The sequence below is a fragment of the Aulostomus chinensis genome, chromosome 14 (assembly GCF_037954235.1).
Source record: "Aulostomus chinensis isolate RoL2024-O1b breed Wild chromosome 14, RoL_Achi_v1.0, whole genome shotgun sequence".
Taxonomy (NCBI): domain Eukaryota; kingdom Metazoa; phylum Chordata; class Actinopteri; order Syngnathiformes; family Aulostomidae; genus Aulostomus; species Aulostomus chinensis.
Window position 1 is genome coordinate 1329013 of NC_141333.1, and position 13683 is coordinate 1342695.

Genomic DNA, 13683 nt, shown 5'->3' on the forward strand with positions numbered 1-13683 from the left:
AGTCAGACTCAGCACACCTGAGGGGCTCCACACAGCACCAGAGACGGTCTCATGACTCGTTGATGTGATCACACGGACGAGTCATGAAGGTGCACGATGAACTGATCCTGTTCATGTTTGTGAAGGCAGTGCAAGTACACATTCGCATAACCAGCCTTTGACTGGATGAAAGCACCAGGGGACTGTTGGTTCTCTGGACCAGGACACATCCAGGACACGTGCTTGTGGATCGGTTGCAAATGTGTGATATTTATAGGATTCTTCTGCTCAGAGATGCATCCAACAATAACATCCTGCCGCCTCAGATGACTCGCGAGCTCCGATGTTACAGAGAACAATCTGATCTCGATGAAGTCGGGGCTTTAAAGTGCAGCACATGGGGACCTTGTGAGAGACGTCTGGGGTGAACTGTTCGTGGTGCCTTGATCCGAGTGACCAGACATGAATAAATTATGAGTCTACAGGGAAATAGACGCCAATGACGCAGAACCCATCTGCCTCCAACTCTTCAAGTTCCCTGCAACCACACGCAGTCAAGCAGCATCTGGACCTCGACGCCATTCTGATGCTCGTAGCAAAACCAGCGAGATCCCGTGAACAGCTCTCACGCTGATTCACACTCAGGAACACTCCACGAAGGAGCACCAGCAAATGTTCCCAGGACACCTTTTATGAAGCGAATGACGCGAACCTCTCAAACCTTTTCAAGTTACGAATTCAGTTACTTTGAGGCCACGAGATAAAACTTGTTCCTACAATCTGAGTATTTCTGCGCCAAAATTTAAGATACATTTCCCCAACATTGATGAAGATGTGGGAATCATGGCCACTCAAAGGCTTCACCGCTCATCTTCCAAACTAAGATTTCATCTTTTTTCCTGCTCATAACAAAATGTTGTTGTGACATCATAGGTTAAAGGCTGAGAGCCTGTCCAATCACAATGAAGCGGAGCTGCAGCGCCGCCTGGAGGAGCGGCAGCAGGAGATCAGCCACATGCAGGAAATCCTGGAGACTAAAGTTCAGCTGCTACAAGAGGTAGGAACACACACAGTCTGACGTTCTGAAGCGGTTCCATGTTCACATTCTGTCTCACCGTCCTCCTTCAGGAGGCCCAGCTGGCTCGAGACGAGGCTGAACGGATGGCCTCGCTGGCCGACTCCGAGGCCCGGCGCTGCCTGGCACTGGAGCGGGAGAGGGTGGAGCGGATGGAGGAGAGTGGTGGTGATGGGGCACGGCTCCCCCAGCAGGCCCTGGATGACAAAGACCGGTGGGTGGTCGGGGGAATCCCCTGTCTCTGCTTAATCAAAAATGACAATATTACTGAAATGAAAAGTTCCAGGCTGCTCAGGACGGCACCAGGACGCCAGCGTGGTGAACAGCATCACGTGGCTGAGGCCTAAACACGATGCTTGACCGTCTCGTCTCTTCTAGGATGATCCAGGATCTGATCCAGGACAAGCAGTCACTGGGCCGGCAGGTGGAGGAGCTCCAGGTCAGGGTTCAAACCCTCTCCTCCTCTCTCCGGAGGCCAGAGCGAGGAGCCGGGGTACGTTCGCCAGACCAGAACAGTCCCGTCACGCAGAGATAGAGAAACAGGCAGACACACAAATGTATCTGACAACCAATAATGTGCTGCCAACTTTGAGCTGGTAGCAGCACATTCATGTTGATGTACAGTTTGTATTACATTCATGAAGCCCAACATCTCACATGGAAAACTTGCCTGAAGGGGCTTTACCCTCTGAAGCAGCAAATGAGCCGAAAATTAAGAAAATAAGTAAATAAATAAGTTAATTTCAACTGCTTTAAAATCGTCATAGAATCGTCATCGTGTCCTGAGTGACCCGATCACAGGTGGACGGGCCCAGAGGACCTGGACGACCGATGGCTTTGATGGATCTTAAAGTCGTCCCTAGGAATGTCTCAGGAGCTGTTTTTATTCCGTTTTTTTATTCGTGTATTTTAAGTTGCAGCTTCAAACCTTCACTTCTACAGCAGCACCACTAACACGAGCCGGGCTTGGCTCTGAGCAGCAGCTCGGTCTTGCTTTCTATTCTGAGGGTTCTGGCTCAGACTCAGACCGGCTCCGATATCAGACTCTTTTTTTAATATCCATATGTGGGTCAGTGGACGCATCCCCAGGACGAATGTGAGTGAGGACTGCCAGCAGGGAGCCGTCTGGCCGTCCCTCAGCACAATCGCAGTCTCTGGAGTTTGTGTTGATAAAAGTTCGTCTGTGTCTCAACAGAATCTCCAGGCCCAGCAGGTCCAGGCTGACATGCAGGTAGGACATTCGGTTCTGCTCTTGCTCTGCTCTGACGCATGTTCTCCCTCCTCGGAGGTCATGGACAGGTGGCTCCACCTGGTGGCTCCTGCACCACACTGCACAGGCAGCACCAGTGCAGCTAATGCTCCTCATGACCCGGTCTCCAGGGTTCTGATCGACCGTGCGCAAGAAAAACAAACCGGGTTTTCATGCTTTCATGCGGCGCCTGAGTTGCTGGAAGCAGAGTTAGAATGACGCTTCAGTGAGATGAAGAACTGAAGCCTCGCCCGTATGACATCACCCTGCGTCTGCTGCTCGCTGACAGCAGGTCACATGACATGAATCAGGGTCCCCGCTGAGCTTCACTCTCCCCTCTGATCGCCATAATAATAATGATAAAAATAATGATAATAATAATCATAGTAATTGTTATTATTATTATTTATTACCTCACTTCCTGTCACATCCTGGTGTTCCTGCAAAGCCACAGAGACCACTATCATATTTTATGGCCATACAGGGAGGTGTGTGTTCTCTGAGTTGTGTGTTCTCTGAGGTGTGTGTTCTCTGAGGTGTGTGTTCTCTGAGTTGTGTGTTCTCTGAGGTGTGTGTTCTCTGAGTTGTGTGTTCTCTGAGTTGTGTGTGTTCTCTGAGGTGTGTGTGTTCTCTGAGGTGTGTGTTCTCTGAGTTGTGTGTTCTCTGAGGTGTGTGTTCTCTGAGGTGTGTGTTCTCTGAGTTGTGTGTGTTCTCTGAGTTGTGTGTGTTCTCTGAGGTGTGTGTGTTCTCTGAGGTGTGTGTTCTCTGAGGTGTGTGTGTTCTCTGAGGTGTGTGTTCTCTGAGGTGTGTGTTCTCTGAGTTGTGTGTTCTCTGAGTTGTGTGTGTTCTCTGAGGTGTGTGTTCTCTGAGTTGTGTGTGTTCTCTGAGGTGTGTGTTCTCTGAGGTGTGTGTTCTCTGAGTTGTGTGTTCTCTGAGGTGTGTGTTCTCTGAGGTGTGTGTTCTCTGAGTTGTGTGTGTTCTCTGAGGTGTGTGTTCTCTGAGTTGTGTGTGTTCTCTGAGGTGTGTGTTCTCTGAGGTGTGTGTTCTCTGAGGTGTTCTTTAATCAAATAAAAGCAAACAGCAGCGTGATTTGTGTGCTGTGTTTGTCGCTGGCCTCTGATGAGGATTGATAGGTTTTTGATTGCGTGTGTCAGTTTTTGATGCGTGTTTGGGCGCCGCTTCTCTGGAGGCGCGTAGGGAGACAAATGTGAAACACATGAGAACATTGGAGTCCGCCATGCGTCCAGCCGGCGGCCATGATGGAGGGCTTGTGGTGGGAAAGGTTCTGCTGCCTCGTGAATGAGATTCACTGACACAGATTCCAAGAGAGGAAGACCCGCCCCCTTCCTGCTCTACAAGCATGTGAACCCCCCCCCCCACACACACACACACACACACACACACACGAATCACCAACCCCCCACCACCCACCTCAGGGGAAACCATGAACTCATTCCAGCTAAAATTTTTGAGAATTTAATGAACCTGATGGAAAACACACAGGCTAGTTTTTCCAGGACACACACACACACACACACACACACACACACACACACACACACACACACACACACCAATGGCGAACGCTCAGTAGGCAGACCTGGCTTCAGCACTCATGTTGCTGTTGAGTTCTCTACAAAGGTCTGACGGTCTCCTGGTGTTGGAGGCTGGAAAGACTGGAGAACACAAGTACTGTCAAAGCTAAATATACCATGCAGAGAAAACTACAAGTATTTGAGTTGTACAGAGTACAACTCTGAAAGATTCCACCCTCAATCTGAAGTCCTGATCTGAGAGTCAATGACATGAGCACAGACCTCCTCTGTGGGCTGACTGCCGATACAGAACAAACAGATCAGCAACAGATGCAAATATTCTGTCAGTCCTCATCAAGTTACGATGCTGAATGAATCAAAATGCTGGACTTGACACTGAAAGCATCAACCAGAACATCTGAGGAGGGAACATGAAGGAATCTGGCTGCAGACCCTCCTGCTGCCTTGGAATGGTTCAGTCCGTGCAGGCAGGAGGTCTCACTCTGACTCCAGCATCTGGAGCAAGAAGAGAAGGGGGCGTGGCCTCCGTGCACAGTCAGCGAGTCAGTGAATGAGTCACAGTGAGTAGATCAGATGGCGTCTGAGGCGATTCAGTAAAGATTCCCTGACTGGAACCTGCTGATGACAAAATAAAAGTAATTTAGAAATAAATGACTAATATTTTTTATATATATATATATATATATATATATATATATATATATATATATATATATATATATATATATATATGTTAAATATTTTATATATATATTATTTAACAAATATATTTATATATGTTATATATATGTTAAATATTATACATATAATATATAGTTCAGTTGTGTTGTATTGGGTTTCTTAGTGGGAACCAATGCAGATGTGACCTTTGACCTCTGTGGAACCGAGAGTGGATTGCTGATCTTCAGCACCTGCGCAAGGATCTTTGACCTTTGACCTGAAGCTGAGCGGGTCCCTGACCGGAGCGCGTGAGTGAGACGGAGTGGCGCATCTTCTCGCGCTCGCTCTTCGTTTAGTGTCAACGTCGCCTCCCTCCCTCCTCCCTCCTCCCTCCCTCCCTCCCTCCTCCCTCCTCCCTCCCTGCTCCCTCTCCATCGTCAGCTGATGGAGCCCGCTGATCGGAATCAGAACCCGGCTCGATCCCTCAAAGAAACGTAGCTGACGGCACGGCTACTGTGTTCGGTTCGGTGTCGGTCGGTGATCGCGGGAGACGCGTCGCTGTTTCAGCAGCGAACATCCAGCGAGTCGCTGCCGCGGCAGAATCACGGAACCGAGACGAGGAACGAACGGACGGAGAAACTGCACCGAGGAGGCGAAAACGGAGCTCGTGACAGATCCGGAAATCCTCCTCACGGCGGCGGGATCTCACGGGATCTGTCACTCGAGACTCTGACGCGGATCTTCATCTCCGTCTGACCTGAAACCTGATTTAATGAGGGTGGGCGGTGACGTCGCTGCAGTTCGTTCATGACATCACGCTCTCTCAAGCCTCGAACAGCAGCTCCGGAGCTTCCAGTCACGTGACCTGATCATCCTCTGCTGATGTATCTTTCAATCGAATGATTTGAAAAAAAAATCTGGACTTGAGCCCAGGACGGGATCCAGGATCCTCGCCAGGGAGGCCAGGAGGGACAAGGGTGGAAATGAAAAACAACCTTTTTTCTTCTTTCGATGTGATGACACAGAGCTGTTCCCCTGCTGCGGTGACCACTGAAGCTCTTAGGCATTTATAAAGCTGTGATTGTGAGTGCAGCCACGCCTGCAGGCCGCCGCCGCCGCCGCCGCACTGGGATGCTGGACGTGGTGAGGATGAAGGAGGCCTGCAGGATCTGTGCCCGCGAGCTCTGCGGCAACCAGAGACGATGGATTTTCCACCCGGCGGCCAAACTGAATCTGCAGGTCCTGCTGTCTCACGCCCTGGGACGCGAGCTGACCCGGGACGGCCGTGGCGAGTTTGTTTGCTCCAAGTGTGCCTTCATGCTGGATCGCATGTACCGCTTCGACACGGTGATCGCCCGGGTGGAGGCGCTGTCTCTGGAGCGGCTCCACAAGCTGCTGCTGGAGAAAGACCGCCTCCGGCAGTGCATCGGAGGCTTGTACCGGAAGAACAACACAGAGGACAGAAGCGCCGCTCCAGCGGCGTCCTGTGCAGGAATTGTTGGGATGGAGGCGGCGCCTGAAGAAGGTCCTGTGGTGGATCTGTCGGGCCTGCAGGGGGTGAGATACTCAGATATGATCCAGGACGATCTGGCGTACTCTGTCTATGAGTCGTGGGCTGATAAGGAGGACCTCGCCTTGGACCATGACCTCCATCACTGCCACACTGCAGACGCCCTCTCAGGCCAGAAGCCCAGGCGGTGTCGGGGCTGTGCAGGCCTCCGTGTTGCAGACTCGGACTATGAGGCCGTCTGCAAGGTGCCCCGGCGGGTGGGGCGCAGGAGCACATCCTGCGGCCCGTCAACATCCTACTCAACGGGCGCTCCTGTGGTGGAGGCGCTGGTCAGAGCCCCCGGTGGGTCTTTGGCTACGGCCATCACCAGGGAAACCCCTTCAGGTGGGCTGGGCTCTGGTAAGACCACACCCAGCCCAGCGTCATCGGTGGAATCTCTCGATGCTGCCGTGAATGTGGTCTGTCCCCCCGGCAACCACAGAGAGAGAGACGAGGACCCGGAGGAGGCTCCGGGGAGGGGGGACCCCCCATGGGACAAATCCATAAGTGAGGGTTCCCTCTCTGGGCTTGAGGTGATGCTGAGCCTCCTTAGAAGCTGCGAGTACCGGCCAGTCAGGCCTCACAGGGGCAGCAAGCTCCCGCTTCTGGTCAAAGCCAAGCTGGACCAAGACCTGTCACTGGAGCTACCCACCCCACTGAGGGCGTCTGGGGGGGGCGCAGCAGACCGTGAGCTGTACTGCCACCAGCCTGTCCCAGAGTTCGTGACCTCATGCTCTCAGCAGGACCTGGAGGCGGAGCTCGCGGAGATGGAGGAGCAGTGGTCGGATGATTATGTTCAGTGCGGGCTGTTTGGGTTTCAGGAGGTACATGAATGGATGCAGTTCCTGGATTCAGTGTGACCTTTGACCTTGCATGGCCCATGTGATGTTAGAGACATCTAAGTCAGGATGTTCTAGCTGCTCTGGAAGCGTTCGCTCGTCCCTTGTGTCTCTGGAACGCCCCTCAGTTTTGTGAAAATGCAGAAACCAGTTAGCCAAACGTGAATCAACATGATTCAGCTGTGGTCGAGGCCTCCCTTCTCAGCTGGAAGTGAAACTAGTTTGTTTCCTGTCAGATTCAAATCTCTCGATCAGTGAAGAAGCTCCCGAGTTTCAGTCTGGTTCTCAGGCTGCAGGTCGGGTGTTTGGGCCCACCTCAACCCCCACATTCTCAGCGTCGCTCCACTGGTTCGCTGCGGCGCTCGTCTCCTTCACTGAGAAAGCCGAACACCCCCTGCCTTGATTAGCCTCTCAGGGAGCATGAATACCCTTCCTCCTCTGTATCCTAGCAACACAGCTGTTGCCATGGAAGCAGTTTCCAAGCTGCGCAGCAGTGCGGAGGCTGTGCTCGGCTGGTCCAGCTTCATAACTCCTATTGTTAGGTTAATGATTACTGTCAACGTGTGGCGGCGCCAGGAAGCAGACTGGAAGGCTCCTTATTACCTCTCAGCTCTTGACATCACACACGGGCTGGGACAACAGAGGAGGGCCCCCCAGTCACTGAGGTCCACATGTTTGACCTTTAACCTTCTAACAGTGGCAGAGCGTTAATAAAGAGCCTCCACCTGCAATCATACCGCCTCATATCATCATCCGCTATCTGACCAGCAACAGAAACAAGTGACATCACATCGTTACACACAACCATAAAAACAAAAACAAGGACGTCAACAATGGGCTGCCGTGGCAACAGCCACTTCCTCAGGAAGTCCTCCAACAGCTGCTGACATCACTTTCACTGCCTCACACACCACAGCTGCAGCCACGAGTGTGTAGCAAACATTCCAGGATGAATTCATTCCACCTTGGAATCTTTGTCAGCTGCACCAACATCAGATATGCAAATATTCAGCTCTCTGTTATTGGGTAGATTTTCTTCTTCTTTTTTTTCTTTACAGTAGAATTAAATGTAGCAATTCAAAAAATTTGACTTTTTAGAATTCCCATTTATTTTCTGTTCTTTCTCTTTCATTTGGGTTTTAGGGTTTCTTCACCATTGTCTTCAGCGCACAGGATTTGCTGCTCTTAACAGTTTAGCTCAAACTAATTTGACACCTGCGACAGACACGGAATTGGAAGAACTCATTGATGAAGTATTAGTCTCCATCGACTGGCCTGGTCTGCCGCGGCGAGCCGACCTCCTCAGATGTGAATGTGCTGTGTTTTTCAGCGTCGGATTGACGAGCAGCAGGAGCGGCTCGGTCAGTACGAGGGCGCCGCCAGCGGCTGTGTGGGGGAGCTGCAAACGGCTCAGGAGCAGGTGGGCTCCCTGCAGGCCAAGATCAGGGAGAGCGAGACCAGAAACCAGGTACATAACTGTCTCTCTCTCACACACACACACACACACACACACAAAAGCTCTACCATTTTCTCCATAAGTGTAAAGTCTCACGTTGCCATGGAAACGCATTCATGACCAGAAGTTTGGAAAACAGTTCTGACACGAGAAACCATCAGAGAGGGAAAAAAGTTGAATCTATTTATTAAAAGTTGTGGAAACATGAAATTGATCTTTCTGACCGTCTGAAACAACTCAGACGTGTTCACACCCTGGAGAAACGGGTGTTTATGTGTGTGTGTGTGTGTGTGTGTGTGTGTGTGTGTGTGTGTGTGTGTGTGTGTGTGTGTGTGTGTGTAGAAGCTGCAGGAGCGTCTCAGGGAGATGGAGCTGGAGCTGCGTTCAGCCGGGGAGGAGGCCCTGCAGCAGGAGAGAAACATTCAGAACATCAGCGACACGCTCAGCTCCAAGGATACAGAGGTACTGCAGAGACGGGTGGATGGAGGAGAGTGGAGGGAGGGACGAGTGACGGCGGCGAGCAACCAGGAAGCTAACCTGACGTTTATCAGACGTACATCCATCAAATATCTGCATTTCTGCCCAGAATCATTGGAGCTGACTGACACTGTTTATGAAAGTCTATGAAATGAATGTGTCAAAAATAACATTTCTTGGACCTTCACAAAATTTGAAAGTGTGTGTGTGTGTGTGTGTGTGTACAGGCTGCGGAGCTCTACAGGGTGATTGAGGAGCACAACAAGATGCTGTGTTCTCTCAAAGAACTCACCAGCCACCACCAGCTGCAGGTTTGTCCTTCACACGTCAACATGAAGCCCGCGTGACTGCGGTCCTCCGTCTTCAGCGCTTGCGTCCGTGTCTCCTGCAGGTGTTGGGAGCTGAGACTAATCGTGGTCAGAGCGAGGTCTTGGCTCTTCAGACATCTCTCTTCCAGGCACAGCTGGAGCTGCAGGCCAGCCAGCGATTGCAGCGGCAGGCGACCCGGACTCAGGAGAACCTGAAACGGTCGCTGCAGCGGCTGGAGAAGGACCTGCAGGGGGCGCTGCAGCACAGGAGGGAGACTGAGAGACACAACCAGGTGAGAGTCGGGTGACATTCAGGCTTTGTAGGTTAGCTGTTGTTCTGTTGGTGGGAAACACCATCACAGCTGAGGGTTCCATGTGATGTGATCAGGAGCTGCAGCTGGCGCTGGAGAACGCTCGCTCCGCCCTGCAGGAGCAAGAGGAGCAGCTGAACAACAGTGAGCGAGGGAGACAGAAAGAGGAGGAACGGCTTGAGAAGAGTGTCCGAGAGCTGAGGACGTCACTGCAGACCAAAGAACAGCTGCTCGAGGTCCGACGCTCTCATCTGCTGAGCGCAGTAGTGACTACATCTTTGAGTATTCACAGTAGTAATACTTGCATGTTGCCCTCAGGACTACTGTGAGCTGCTGGACCATCCCAAGGACAACAGGGACTCTCTGCTCCAGAAACTCCGCCAGCGCATCCAGGAGAGAGACCAAGCTCTGGAGGTAACAGCGTGCTAACTTCCTCTGCCTTGGCTCAGGGGTTGCAGCGCCATCCATTGGACGTCTCTGTGTAATCAGTCTTTTCAGTGTAATTTGTCTCACGCGCCTGTTTTTTCTTTCTGCAGCGTGCATTGGACGATAAGTTCCAGCGTGTTGAGGAAAAGGAGGAGGAGATGCGGCGGCTGCAGCTGGTCCTCCGGGAGAAGGAGCGCGACCTGGAGAGACAGCGTTGCGTCCTGTCCAACAACGAGGAGACCATCACGGTGAGAGAACACACTCCTCCTCCCCTCTGTGAAAGTATGTATCACCGTCTTCTTACTGGCCGTGCGTGTGTGTGTGTGTGTGTGTGTGTGTATCAGAGCCTGGAGGTGCTGGTGCGTGGTAAAGCTCTGGAGCTGGACCAGGTCCGGGACGCCTGGCGGAACGTCCAGCAGCAGCAGCAGGACAGCAAAGAGAGACAAAACCTGGCCCTGAGGGAGCGAGACGCCATCATCGGCCAACTGCAGGTGGCGCTGCAGGCTCGCACGCAGGAGGCCCAGGTACTGACCCGGGAGATGTTTGATTCATCAGGACTCAGCCAATCACAGGAGCGCGACGCGTGATGACTCATGATTGAACGATCATTTTATCTGAGAAACATCTCAAATCAGTTCAGACTCTCAGTCCTAGTCAACTTCCTGTCACATGTTTACTGACTGAGGGCTGTTTGTCACGTTAATGGAACGAAACAGAAGGAGAAGTCAAACACGGTTCTAGAGAGGTAGAACAGTTGTGATGTCATAATCATGGGAGGGCCTTGCAGTCAATGAAGTTCCGGCCCTCCGACCTTGTGCCTTTGATTCATGTGAGGAAAAACTCCCAAACAGCGTAACGGGTCTATGATGACATCATCACGGGTCTCCCGCTGATTCTCCTTCTTCTTCATGCTGTCAGGATCTGCGCTGCTCGCTCCTCTCACAGATCCATTCAGCACCGGGCGACGTCCTGGAGGAGCTTAAGGTTCGCCTCCAGCTCAAAGACCGGCTCTTCCAGGAGGTTCTGGCTGACCGCACGCAGCAGACGCAGGAGCACCAGGAGCAGGTGGACGATCTGCTCAGAACCATCAGCGCCCGGGATCAGTACATCCAGGTACCGCAGAGACCCACAGCAAGGCCTCTCTTTGTAACCATGAGGAGTAAATTGTCAACTGTCCCGTTCCAGGACTCGGCGGGCCGCCTTGGCGAGGTGATGATGGAGCAGACGGCGCGGCTGCAGGAGCTCCGCAGACAGCTCAGCTCTGACTCCGGCCCCACATCTGCATCCGGTCAGGACCCTGCATCAGAGCTGCAGGCGACGAAGGAGGAGCTGCGCCTGGTTCTGAGGAGGGAGAAGGAGATGCAGGAGCTGAGCCGCAGCCAGGCCGCCCAGCTGGACTCGCTGGCCCGGACGCTGCTGGTGAGGGATGACATCATCACGGTGAGTCGCCCCTTTCATCAGAATAAAGTGCTGTCTAACACTCACGTTCCTCTGCATTCACGGCGGTTTAATCAGGAAATAGAGGTGACACAGCAGGCGATGGCGATAACCTGCTGGTACCGCAGAGCGTTTAAACCCTAGAAAAAGACTCCTTTAATGTACCACAAAAGAAAACACGCCATCGTTATCATCCTACACGTTCCACGTTTGAATACTTGCATGTTCATATATGACCCCCATCAGGAAGGTTTCTCAACCTGCGGTGCCTTGTGTTTGTTGGTCTCAGGTGTCAAACGCATGGTGTAACAGAAGAAGATACTGATGAACAACCGTTTCTATTTCCACGGTTTTCAAAATAAAACAAAACAGAGCTCAGATGCTCTCGCTTGTCATTAATCACAGTATCGTGTGTTGTATGTATGCTGCTGACACGTGTTGTGGCCCTCCCTTCTGTGTGTGTGTGTGTGTGTGTGTGTGTGTGTGTCTGTTCTCCAGAACCTCCAGGAGCAAATGGTGGAGCCCGCAGGTCTCTCACTTGTCCAGCGTCTCACCCAGGAGGTGCAGGAGCTGAGGGAGAGGCTGGTCCAGCGGGCCGCTCCCCTGGCCAGGGGGCCCGTCCTGGGCCGGGATCGTCCCAGCGGCAGGCAGCCTGAGTTCGGAGGTGGGCACCAGAGGAGCATGGGACAGTATCTGTAACAGCGTAGCGTCGGAGCGGTGGTGTCGGACTGGCTCGCTGCGCTGAGGGGTCTTTGCTCTAATCTCACTTGTGACCTGGGGGTGAAACTAACAGGATGCACTCTGGGAACTAACCTGGCTGGGAACAGCTGCCTCCAATTGTTTTCTTGAAATGTTGATCTGTCCGGGTCCCCTCGTGTCCAGGACAAACACCGTCCGACACTTCACTGCCTTTAACTCAATATGAGCGCCACGTGCACCATCACGTCCGCTGCTAATGTCTGTTTACATTATTAACCGCACCCGAGTCCATTCCCATTCTTTCCTCAGCCGATGAGTGAAGGGTTCATTGCTTTGATTTGTACATCAGACTTTATATGAAGGCGCTGTGGGTCAGTATCAGCTGCTTCTTATCCAACTGGACAGGAACTGAAATCAAGTTGGAGGTGGAGTCTGCTCTGACTGGGCGGGGCGTTGGTGTTGGCTCGCCTACATCACCCAGTCAGCAGTCACGTAATTCTTCACTGGTACTGAATGAGAGGACACGTCTCAGAGGGCACAAGAGTCACGGCTGTGACCCTAACATGTGACTCGGCTTCTTCACCTCCTCCACACGTGTGTTCAGGTCACTGAAGGCCTTCTCAAGAAAATGCCACCAGACAAGGACGCAGCCAAGTGTTTGAGTGGTAGCACACAAAAGATGCGATTGACAAGTACTTCAAATAAACAAATATTCACCAGATTCAGAGGCTGAAGTCTGAAATCAGTCTAATTGGTCGATGAGTTCCTGTAACGACCTCGTCAAAGCCTCCTGGGTGGTGAGCAGCTCGTAAAAGGGATTTTTGCACAAAGAACTCTCTTTTTTTTGGAAGTAATTCAGATCATTTATGAGTTCAGAGGAGAGTTGACACTCACTTTCTCTCAAGGTGTTGTGAATCTGGTCATAATATATTACAGTGTGTGTGTGTGCGCGTGTGTGTGCGCGCGCGTGCCTTTGCATGTTTTAAAGCATGGGTTTGTGAGTTTACATGAACTGGTTCAAAGTGGTGGTCCGTGTCACTGAAGAACATGAACTCAGAAGCTGTTGCGTTCTTGCTTCTGAGAGTTTATGCGACTCGGTGCAGCTCAGCAGCCGTCGAGCGTCTGCTGCGACGCGTGAATGTTTGTAGGTGTAAACGTCACACTGGAGCGCAGTAAGTACCCATGTTCCTCTGTGATTGATGAGAATGTAAACTGAGACGTGTACGATTATTAAAAGAACATTCCTGACCTTCCTGCACGTTTCATTGAGTTTTATACGCTTGCAGCAGAAGCTCATTGAACGGTTCAACTGATACGTCTGTGTGATGCAAACCAGCTGCACATCCAGGCTCTGAGTCTCCCTCCAGCGGGTGAAAGAAAACACAACTCAGTAACTGAAGCACCAAGTCCAGCACCCCCAAACACCTCATGCCCCCCCACCAGAGTCAGACTGAGGCTCACAAACTGGCACCAGTATGATTCAAAGTCCCAATTGCACTTCCAAGTGACCAGAATTTATAGGATTTCATGTGTCAGAAGTTCCTAAAGTCCAGAATTCCCTGCCACGACCTCACACCTCATCCCCCAAATTTGTTTTAAAATTAGCTCAATTTTTTAATTAAATCAGTCTTATTTAAAAATGTTGAAACTATGGAATAAAAG

The 13683-nt window shown here is 51.7% G+C and overlaps 1 protein-coding gene across 8 annotated transcripts in view; it reads left to right on the forward strand.

Annotated features, from left to right (window-relative positions):
- pde4dip (phosphodiesterase 4D interacting protein) overlaps window positions 1–13683 on the forward strand; it is a 78227-nt gene that overhangs the window by 40118 nt on the left and 24426 nt on the right. For 4 of the 8 annotated variants that reach the window (XM_086223226.1, XM_086223223.1, XM_086223225.1 and 1 more), the window contains exons 1-12: window positions 4702–6892; window positions 8238–8375; window positions 8706–8825; window positions 9068–9151; window positions 9232–9441; window positions 9537–9695; window positions 9778–9873; window positions 9996–10133; window positions 10230–10409; window positions 10804–10998; window positions 11071–11325; window positions 11821–11986. In XM_086223226.1, coding sequence (XP_086079352.1) covers window positions 5651–6892; window positions 8238–8375; window positions 8706–8825; window positions 9068–9151; window positions 9232–9441; window positions 9537–9695; window positions 9778–9873; window positions 9996–10133; window positions 10230–10409; window positions 10804–10998; window positions 11071–11325; window positions 11821–11986 — 2983 coding nt within the window. In that variant the 5' untranslated portion in view covers window positions 4702–5650. Of the gene's footprint in view, window positions 1–912; window positions 1037–1107; window positions 1269–1432; window positions 1548–2246; window positions 2286–4700; window positions 6893–8237; window positions 8376–8705; window positions 8826–9067; window positions 9152–9231; window positions 9442–9536; window positions 9696–9777; window positions 9874–9995; window positions 10134–10229; window positions 10410–10803; window positions 10999–11070; window positions 11326–11820; window positions 11987–13683 lie in introns of those variants that run through there. The other 4 variants (XM_086223231.1, XM_086223229.1, XM_086223230.1 and 1 more) reach the window with 3 other exon arrangements.